The following is an 11,967-nucleotide window of genomic DNA, read 5'->3' on the forward strand; positions in this document are numbered from 1 at the left end:
TTCATGCATGATACCTTCCTTGAGTGATACTGTGTGCATACTGTTGCTTCAGTAGATTTCAGCCAATTGAACACATACCATGTCCACTTTTGGGTTTACACTTGGATCCAGTCAATGTTGGTAAAAAGCACAACTCAGTGATGAAAATTAAATGTTAATAAAAAAATGAAAACCTAGAGTATGTTCTCCTATAGACAGAGAATTTTTTTCTATATACCAAGAACAACACCCAGTTGATTCCCAAACTCAATGACATCTGTTCTACAATATATGCTACCACTCTGCTACTCATCAGTTGTGTGTGCATAGATGCTCCCCAGAAACATAAGAGCAAATAAACCCTGAGAACATAGCAGTGGTGAGGGAGGAGGATGGGAAAGAACACAGCTCCATCGACACCATTAAACTAAGCCTTCCTTATTTCCCACATCCAGGTCAGAGGGACTGAATCAGACTGTGACAGATGAATGTATAAAATACCAAAGTTTTTCACTAAGAAATAAATAACAGACTCTCTGAAAATGGAACTAGTACATTAATGGAAATAAATATAAAATAAAATCTAATTTGCATGGGCATATAATCATAAAATGTAATCAAACACAATCATTAAAAACTAATGTAACAATAAATTTAATATGACATGTTATTGAATTGTACATTTTAAACTTATATAATTGTATTAACCAATGTCACCCAAATAAATTTAATAAAAAACATTAATGTAAATGTCATAATGAAAGAAAAGGTGTCCTTATAATAAGATAGAAATGTATTCGTAGTTAGTCAATTAATCAGTGCCATTAATGGGTGAGAAACATTATATTAGAATGAAAAATCTTTTGCACTAATGAAAATAGTTCATTAAATTTATAGACATGTAGTTTAAAGTACTTTTTTTTCCCCACCTACCCACCTCAGATCTCATACTGCAGTAAAAGTTAATATTCTTAAATGAAAATGGGTGGAAAAAAAAACCAATAAGGTCTTATATGCTCATGAAATTACATGGATACAGATCCAAGATAACATATTTTTATATAGTAGTTTACATAAAGTGGACAAGACTATTCAAAACAGAATAGATCCTCCTATTAAAGGCAAGTGAATAGATTGTAAGAATCCAGGCATCATGGCTTGAGGAACACACTTCACATAAAAAGATTTATGAGTAGTTCTATTGTAAATTAGTCTGAAATATAGAGTCAGCATTGTCTGTGGTTTGCCCCGTCTACTATTTATTTTGTTTAAAAAATGCCTTGTAGATCGTGACATTTAAGCTCAGGGGACTTATTTCCTAACAGGATGTGCTACTGCAGTGGCTACTGTGGTGTCCTGGACTGTTGTGGGTGGTGGTCTGAGACATGACAATAGAATTTTTAAAATCAACATTTTAGAATTTCTACCAGTAATGAGTCTTAGGGACTAGTATCAAGTGCAAAAATTAGCAGATAAGAACTGATGGGGAAGATTGTAATATGAATTCAATTAACAGTCTCGACATTACTGAATTTGAAGCAATGGGAGAACCAGATACTAGTTGCCTCCAAATATTATACAAAAGAAAGTACACAGAGCACCTGTAAAGTATTTTTCTTGACAAAAAAATAAGAAGAATGACCAGGATCACATCAGTGCTCCACATCTACCTATCAGGATACAAATGGTATGAGAGACAGAGGAACATATGAAAAGACAGATAAAGGAAGACATGAGCCACATTTAAAATATAAGAATGCTACAAAACAATTGTATGGTTTCCTCAAAAAATAAAATACATGATGAAACGGGTTGGCAAAAAACTTTGATGTCTTTTAAAAGAATTAAGAGATATTATGCCTTAAATTAATGAGTCCCAATGTGAAAAAAATAACCATAAAAACATATTTGTGAACCAATCACAGAAATCTGATCATAAATTTAATAGTAGAGGATTCTAAGAAACTTGTTTTTAATTTCACCCGTGTGATTGTGGTATTGTAATCATATATTTAATCTCGCTTTGTGATAAAGATAAGCACTGAAGTACTTATAAGAAAAATGCTAAACCTTGTCCGGGATTTGCTTTAAAATATTCAGCAGAAATAACAATAATGATAAAAAATATATGGAGAGTAAAGGAATGGATGGTAGAATATTGACAGTTATTAAATCCTGAGGATGTTTGTGAAGCTTCAAAATACAATTCTGTATACTTTTATGCCTTCATAAAATTTACTTATTAAAGTAAATAATAAACACAGAAAAGCTTACATGACTCTATCAAATTAAGAAAGTTATTTTTCACCTTGTAGAAGAGCCTCACATATTTTATGCAGATGTAATGATAGAATTTAAAAAATTAACATTGAAGAACCTAGTCAATGATTAAACTACATTAAAAACTAGTCAAATATTTTAAGCTAAATAAGTAAAGGATGAGTAATAGTTATAAAATGAGAAAAAGAGAAACTTTAAAGGCATGTGATTTGATCGTAGGAGTGCCGCTGACTCAAAAGCAATCTTCCTTACAAGGGCCTCACATTGTCTAATAAAACAAAGATTCAGGAGGTACGCTAATGTAAATTAGTAGGAAATATGTCATTAACAGTCATGTGATGTGTCCCACCCACAACCGAGGGTGCATATAAAAGGCCCTGTGCAGGTGGTGATGTTCAAACTGAGGAAACTGATTCCCTGCTCCTCAATCAAACTCTTCACTCCTGAAACCATGAGCTACTACGGCAACTACTATGGAGGTCTTGGTTATGGCTACAATGGCCTGGGCTGTGCCTATAGTGGCTGTGGCTATGGTGGCTATGGCTGTGGTTATGGATGGGGCTACGGTGGTCTAGGCTGTGGCTATGGTGGTCTAGGCTGTGGCTATGGCTGGGGCTCTGGAGTATATGGATATGGCGGCAGCCGCCCATCTTGCTGCAGAAGATACTGCTCGTATGGATTCTACTGAGATACTTCCAAAGAAACTCAACCAGTTGGTCCACCTAGGTTTCCTGAATCTGCCTCCATGGTTCTTCATGTGAATAATTCAATTTGCTATTCTAAAAAGTCAACGTCATCCTAAAGGATTTAGAAAAATAGGTCAGATTCTGCAAGACTCATCTAGAGTCCCTGAAATCATCTGGAATGTCTCACAATTTTTAAGAGTTTTTCCTTTGACAGTTTGACTTTGAAAGTCTTACATTTTTGACCAATAACTTTATGTGAGAAAAATTTAGGTGAATTTTAATAAACATCACATTGAAAATATTGATTTATTGCATTTAAATCGATATCTCTTCATTGTGTTCTGTATATGTTTTGGTATGTTGGCAAATGGGTTGGTCTGATGGTTAATTTAATCTGTCAATTTGACTGGGCTAAGGGATGCCCGCATAGCTGGTAAAACAAAATCTGGGTGTGTCTACATGAGTGATTCTGAAGGAGACTTACATTTGACTCAGCAGACTGATTAGAGAAGATGGTCCTCACCAATACAGGTCAGCATGATCTAATCCACTGTGGACCTAAATATAACAAAAATATAGACAATTTTGTTCTTTTGGCTTGAGCTGGGACATCTCCTGTCCTTGGACAACAGCACTCCTGCTTCTCAGGTCTCTGACTTGGACTGGATTACACACTTGTCTTTCCTGGTTCTGCATCTTGCAGATGGTAGATCACGAGACTTCTCAGCCTCCACAATCATGTGTGATAATTCCTATAATAAACTTCCATATAGAAAGAGAAGGTGTATATGTATATATACATGTATATATGTGTATATACATATATATGTGTATCTTATTGGTTCTGTTTCTCTGGAGAACTCTAATACAGGTAGGAAAGAGTACATGAGAGAAAGTGAAAACACTTGTCTTTGACACATCCTCAGGCGACAATGATACAAGAATATGACGTCAATTCATATAAAATGTGTGCTTCCTTGTGATTCTTTAGTCACTGCTCCCTCTGTCTCATCAACCTAGAGTTTTCTTTTCCCCATGACAATAGTCAACAAGCTTACACATTTAGGCCAGGTGTAGTGGCTTTGGTAAACTACTCTCAGGAGGAAAAAAGGTCCTGATATGTGATGTTTGCATATTTCTATAGTGAAAATACTCTTATTGTTTCTGCTATAAAGCTACCAACATGATGTCACAAAATGCAGCAATAAAAGGAAGAGGCTGCCTGAGCTGGTACATCTGGCTCCTGGACACCATTTGGAGGCTGCTTAAATAGTATATCTGTCTGATATTCTGATGTTCTAGTACAAATCGTTCTTCCAGGAGAAGCTCATTGATATAATCTCAATACAGATTTAACACAGAGACTCACTTTATATTTTATAATTTTTTGTATATATAATAGTTGAGGTACTCTTTTCTGCCTTGATGGATCCAGGTTGCAGAGCCAGGACTTTGTGTGAATAAAAATAAAAGCATAATAAAGTGACTGAGCGAAATCTAGATTTAAATGAATAGTTGCAGAGTTTCACTAAAATGGCATCATAAATGTACCCTCGAGTTGGTGTATTTTATAGTGTATTAAAATACAATTCTCTTCTATTTTATTTAAAGTTTATATCTGTCACATTTGATTCTTTCATGAGACAGAACAAATAGTTCTTAGTTTGATTGAATATAGATAATTCAACAAATATTTATTGCCTACTACAATCTAGTAACAGTTTAAGGCAGTGGATTATTGTCCTTAATCTTTCATAGAATAAGATTATAGAAATTATGAAAGGATGAATTTGTTTCAGCAAATTCCTTCTAAAAAATTTCAGAGGAAAAATAAAACATAAATATTTTAATATATACCAAGTTATAATTTATCATAATTTGAGACAAATCATACATATAGTTATATATAGTATAATGAATATTATGAGCTTACAAAAATTAATTATAGAATATTGCTTTCAGCTTTCAAGATACCCACTCATCCACTAAATACAATATAGAATTTAAAACTATAGTAGGATAATATAAATTCTATATAGTATATATATCTATATACTATATAGAAATTTTATAATATAAAATTTCAGACTGCATAATAGAAAAATTATACATTTAATATATATAAATTAAATATTATAATTTAAAGAAAATTTAGAGGAATGCTTGTGTACTTTATGTCATCCAAGTAATTTGGTATTATTTATCAACTGACCAAATCTACAGTAAGTAAAGGCTTTGAAAATAAATAAATGATGCTTTTTAAAACATTAATAGACTGTTTTATCAGTTTTAGATTTACAGAAAAACTGAGCAGAAAGTACAGAGTTTACATGTACCCCGTCACCCTCCTGCCTCTAGAATCTGCTATTATTAATTTCTTGCATTAATTTGGTACATTTGTTAGAATGGATGAGCCAATATTGATACATTGTTATTAACTAAAGACCACAGTTCACATTGTGTTGCACATTCTATGGGTTTTGACAAGTGGATAATAACCTCTACCCATCATTAAAGAATAATAGCTTCACGGTCCTAAAAATCTCCAGTGCTTCACCTATTCATCTCTCTCTCCCTCCACACAAAACCCTGGCAACCACTGATCTTTTTATTGGCTCCATAGTTTTGCCTTTTTCAGAATTCCACATACTTGGAATCAAACAGCGTGTAGCCTATTCTGGTTTCTTCTTTTATTAAGCAATATGCATTTAAGTTTACTTCGTGTCTTATCACTGTTTGATAGTTCATTTCACTTTATTGCTGAATCATATTTCATTGCATGGATTTACCAGTTTGTTTATTCTTTCATTGAAGGGCACCTTTATTGTTTGCGTGTGTATAAATATCCACGTACAGATTTTTGTGTGGACATATGTTTTCAACTCATTTGGGTAAATAGCGAGCAACACTATTGCTGGTTTTTATGGTATGAGTATCTTTAGTTTTATAAGAACCTGCCAGACTGTCTTCCAGAGTGGCTGTACCATTTTTCATTCCCATCAGCAGTGAATGAGAATTCCTGTTGTTCTGTATTCTCGCCAACATTTGGTGGTGTCAGTGTTTTGGATTTTAGCCATTCTAACAGGTGTGCAATGGTAACTCATTGTTTTAATTTGCAATTTCCTATGACATATGATGTTAAGCATCTTTTTGTAGGCTTATTTGTCACCTGAATATCTTTTTTGGTGACGTGTTTGTTCAGATTTTTTGCCCATTTGTTTTTTTGTTGTTGAGAAAATGAATCCTATTAAAGCCACATGAATTGACTTCAAAAATCCTAACATTGGTGCAAAGTAATCTTGGCTACGAAGGCTTCATTTCACCTTATGAATTGAGAGACTCTAAAATTTTTTTAATGAAAATTACTGTGAAATATTCAGTAAACATTGCCTATGGCTTTCTCCACCTGCTATTGAGGGTGTATAAAAGGTCCTGTGCAGATGGTTGCATTCAATACGAGGCACTGTTTCCCTGTTACTCAACTGAACCGTCACTCCTAATATTATGTGTTTCTATAGCAATTGTTGCAATGGGCTGGGTTACGGCTATGGCCCACTGGGCTGTAGCTATGGCCGTGGCTATGGAGGATATGGATACAGCTGCTGCAGCCCATTTTGTTGTAGAAGATTCTGGTCCTATGGATTCTACTGAGAAACTTCCAGAGTCTTTCACACAACTTGACTCCTCCTCCTGTGATTCCGTGATTGTTTCTACAGCTCTTCACCTGGAATTCTACCCTCCAAAGAGTGCCCAACCCAATCTTAGGGGGAAGGAGGAGTGAATTTCAAATTTGCCATGTTTTTTCTTGCTTACTTAAAGTTATTTGAAATATGTTATGATTTATATAACTTTTTCTCTTAAATTATAGTTTTATTTTATGTCCATGTACAGTTTAATTCAATAATTTTCATAAGCAGAAAATTTTAATTTCATTTTATAATCAATATCTTCATGTCAGTATTGCTTTATTTTCACTTATCTTTCTTGATTTTCATTAGTTTTAGGTGATTATAACTGAAAATACTGTGTTATTTGCATTCTTAAAGGGTGAAGTGTCAAAAAGATATGACTATCATTTCTTCCCAGGCAACACTAATGTAGATTCATATGCACTCATGCATATGCTTACATCCATTGCTTGATCACATGAAAACATTATCTTCACAAGCTAAAATTTTAACTAATAATTATCTTAACTACTTAATAATACTTTCTACAATAGTAATCTAATTTTCCATGATTGTATTTGGTGTCTCAGTTCTTGGCCTTTTCCTGGCATTGCACACTTAGATTAAACCATTTATTGCTGTGTTTTTGTATGAACTTGTTCTGGTTTTTTCATTTCAAATATTTTTCTATTGAGACTTTCTCCTCTACAGATCCAACATTAGAAAAAGTTCCATTTGATATGATTTCAGCGAAATACATTTTTTGTCACTAAATGAGATTTTTTGACAACTTTCATTACGTTTTAAAATTTTACACAAAATAAGACTATATTAAAATAATTTTAGTTCATTTTTTTACAAAGATGGATATTTTTAAATTATCTTTCATAGTTGTCATTTCCTCATGGTATGAGAGGGAAAAATATAATAGGATACAAAAGAGTAAATCATATAGTTTAGAACCTGGAAAAATCATCACGAAGTATAAGCACTGTATGGAGTGGTCGCTTCATAAATATTTGTTAGATGAGTGAATTAATGAGGCTAATAATTATGCAAAGTTTCTCATTCAATTTTTATACTCTTTCATTTAAAACACATGACAAATTCAGTCTGCTTATATATGTTCATCAATCGATCTCCAGAATCTCAATTTTTTTATATTATGACACTCAGAGTTTCTCAGTAGTGGGATCCATGTTTCTATAGCAGCTCATCACTCATCAGATCAACACTGAGATGGTTATGTGTCCAGATATAATAAATAAAAAGCAGATTATTCATACCAATTGTGGTATCAGCAGAGACCAGTGGGTATTTAGGCTTACATCCTCCACTTGAGGGCAATAAGGTAGCGCAATCAAGCGCCCCGTTTTCATCAGAAGGTGTCAGGAGGATAGAAGGTATTAAACTTCTACTCCACTCATCTGCAATGATGAGGCAGTGTGAGTTAGCACTTCACTTTGCCAGGGTGGTTTCAATAAACCCAACAAGAAGCTAAAGAGACACATATACCCAGGCCTTGGTGCTTTACAAGGGGATTTCTTGCTTTCAAAAAAGTGAGAGAGAAAATAGGATCAACATATCGTAATATCCAAACTACACAAAACACAATAAAATATCACTCTTCATACTAAGAAGCAGGAATAGAATGAGAAAAGACAACCAATGCACACATCAGAATAAGATATTAAAATTATCTAATAAAAATTTTAATAAAAGCATCAGAAAATTGCTTCAAGAAGCAATTACAAAATTTCTTGAAACAAATGAAAAAGTAGAAAATCTTAGTAAATAAACCTTATAAAAAGAATTAAATGGAAATTATATAACTGAAAAATGCAATAACCAAAATAAACATTAAAACTCACTGAGTTTAATAGTAGAGTGGAGATGACAGATGATAGAATCAGTGGACATAAGGGCAGACCAATAGAATTTACACAATCCAAACAACAGAGAAAAATCAGACCAAACAAACAGAGCCTTGTGGACTTGTGGGACAATAACAAAAAACTAACAGTGGTATCAGCAGAGTCCAAGAAGATCAAAAAGAGAGTAGAATTGAAAAAAAATAAAAAATAATAATAATCTCTTGAAATGTACTTTTTTTTTTACATATTGGGAAAAATCAATTTGAATAACAGTAAATTTCTCACCTGAGACCACAGAGGCTAGAAGGAAGTGACACAACATTTTTCAAGTACTAAAAAGAAAAAAAAGAAGAATCAACTGTGAAATTTATGTCTGGCCAAAATATCTTTCTGGCATGCACAGATGAAAAAAAATAGAGATTTTGTCATTAGCACACCTGCATTTAAAGAAAAGCTAAAGAAAGATTTCCAAACATATGTGATAACAATAGAAGATTTGGAATCTTAGAAAGAAAAGCAAATCATTAGAGCGAGTAAAACTTTGAGTAAATACAACAGACTATTCTTCACATGAGTTTTTTAAATGATATTTGATGATGGAGCCAAATTTTATAACACCATCTGATATAATGTTGAATATATGTAGAGGGAATATTTAGGCAACTGTATTTTTAAAGTGGGAAGTATAAAGAGACTTAAATGAAAATAAAAATTTTACTTTTCATTCAAAGTGGTAAAATGTTGATATCAGTATACTGAGATAAGTTGTGTAGGTATATTGTGATATACCTAGAACAATCACTAAGAAAACTATGGAAATCAATATATTTTAAAATTTTGTAAATAAGTAAAGATGGAATCAAGAAACAGTTTAAGTAACACACAGGAAGGCAAGAAGAGAGAAAGAAATGAATAATAAAAAAAAAAAGTAACAAAATTGCATTGGTAAGCTCTAATATGCCAGTAATTGCTTTAAATATAAATGACTTAAATATAGCAACTAAAAGAGACAAGCAGAGTGGAAAAAAACATAGGATCTAACAATATGTTGTCTACAAAAAATTCATTTCAAAAGTGACATAGGTAAGTTGGTTCTTAGTATAAATTATCATATATGGTTAATGGCTATCATATTGGACAATGCAGCTAAATTATTTTACTATGTGAATATATCACAATTTGTTTGTATAATAATCGAATATTTAAGCTTTCTACTTATTGATTATCATGAATAATGCTACTATAAATAGTCTTGTACATATTTTAGTAACTATACTTGTTCACATTTTCCTCTGTATATACTTAGAAGTACAATCCATAGTCATAGAATTAAGCTTCAGTAAATAGTTCCCCAAAAAGATTATGCCAATTTATAATTCCCACAAGTGGTATATGAAAATTTAAGTTCTTCTGTATACCAGGTAATACTTCATAGTTTTAATATTATTCATTTAAACTATTCCAGTTGGTATTTATTCATCTCATTGTACATTTGCTTTTCATTTCCCTGACAAATAATCAGGCAAACATGATTTCATATATTTATTTCATATATTTATTGTCCAGTTGGGAATTCCCTTTTATGAAGTGCGTGTTTATGTCTTTTGTAAAATTTTAATTGATTATCTGTTATTTATTAGACTCTTTTATAAATTCTGGAATTATCATAGACAGGTATTGCAGTTAACTTTTCATGATATTTTCTTGACATTTTGACAAATAAGTTCTTAAATGAATAGAGTTGAGCCCATCATTTTCCTTTTTATTGTTAGTTTTTTTAATGTCCTGTTTAAGAAATTGCTGGCTACTCTAACAGCTATATGTATTATCTAGAAACTTTATTAGTTTTTTCATTACAATTGTATCTATAATTCATTATGAAATGATTTTTATGTGATGCAACAGAGGTCAAATTCATTTTATCCAGATGAATAACTTAGCCCAGTACCATTTACTGAAAAGACAATCCATTCCTCACAGTACTATTGTATCGCCTTTATTTTTTTCTAATATGTACAATTAAATTTTTATATTTCCCTCTTATTAGTGCTTTCTTTCTAGTTGCAATATACTATATCTTCAGTATCATTTAGTTTTAAAAATTTTTCTAACCATTAGGATTTTTTCTTTGAACCACCAAAAGCTAAATACATCACTTCACTATGAAATAATTGGGGCTTTTGATGATACATTTTTTATATTAATTTCTAGAATTAATTTTATGTGATTATAAAATATACCATAAGTTATTTACATAATTTGAAATGTTCGGGGGCTTTCTTAAGTTTCAGCACATAATCAGTTTCATAAATGCTCCATGTATACTTGAGAATTATGTTTTCTGATGTTGGGTTTTGTCTTCTATTTAGTTCCACTGGTCGATTTCACTAATTGTGTTTCAGTCTTTAATATTCTTGTTTATTTTTATTTTTGTTTGCTCGTTCTCTCAGTTATTAACGAATATTTTATTTCACTATGATTATGGAAAATGCATTTGCTTAACATTAAAGCTATGTTATTTAGGTCATATTGAATCAAAGTTGCTATGCTCTCCTGATAGATTGGTCCCTTTATGATTATGAAATTTTCTTCTCTTGTTCCACAAATTCTTATTTCCTTAATGTCTGATATTATTATAGCTACACTAGTTTTCCCTAATATATTTTAACTGTCAAATATTCTGTAACAGGTTAGAGATGTGTCTATTTTAAGCAGGATGTAGCTAAGTATTACATTTTCCCACATTTACAATTTCTGTATTTTCGTTGATATGTTTGGTCTTTTTATATAACCCATATATTGGGCCTTTAATTTACCATCCTCCTTTTTATTTTATGTTTGTCCTACAAGGTTAGTGTTCCATTTTCTGTTTTCTTACTTTCTTTGAGTGAATCAAGTATTTTATATTCCATTTTCTTTCTATTTTATTGATGATTATCTACTAGTTTATTATTCTTGTAGTGATTCACTAGAGAGTAAAACATATATTTTTATTTATTACACTCATATAAATTAGCATTTTTTACTACTTATCATATAGGCTAAAACCTTAAAACACATTACCTACAATTATATTATCACTTTTGTGTCAATGTTCTCAAGCCTATTGATTCTATATATATTTTATATTCCCCACAGATGAAGAAGAAGATTTGTACAGATAATATTCACTTATCTTTACTATCATATTTATTCATTACTTTATTCATTACTCTTTAATTCATTTGTATTTTCAAATGAAATAATTTTCTTTCTGACTAAAGAATTCCCCTTAGTATTTCTTTTAGTACAAGTCTGTTGGTGACAAACTCTCTGTTTGTCTCTCTGAACATATAATTATTTCTTCTTAACTTCTAAATATTTTCACTGGAAGTTATTTTACTAAAGATTTTTAATTATAACATATCTTGAAGAAAAGAGAAGAAGAAGAAAGAAGAGGGAAGAAGAGGGAAGAAGAGGGAAGAAGAAGAAGAAGAAGAA

The 11,967-nt window shown here is 31.6% G+C and overlaps 1 protein-coding gene across 1 annotated transcript; it reads left to right on the forward strand.

Moving 5' to 3' along the window:
- The first annotated feature begins 2,650 nt into the window (after window positions 1-2,650).
- LOC120598859 (keratin-associated protein 20-2-like) lies at window positions 2,651-2,947 on the forward strand. Its single transcript, XM_039857926.1, has one exon. It carries the CDS (start codon window positions 2,651-2,653, stop codon window positions 2,945-2,947), a length of 297 nt encoding a protein of 98 aa, XP_039713860.1.
- The last annotated feature ends 9,020 nt before the right edge of the window (window positions 2,948-11,967 follow it).

The sequence above is a fragment of the Pteropus medius genome, unplaced genomic scaffold (genome assembly GCF_902729225.1).
Source record: "Pteropus medius unplaced genomic scaffold, Ma_sr-lr_union100, whole genome shotgun sequence".
Lineage (NCBI taxonomy): Eukaryota > Metazoa > Chordata > Mammalia > Chiroptera > Pteropodidae > Pteropus > Pteropus medius.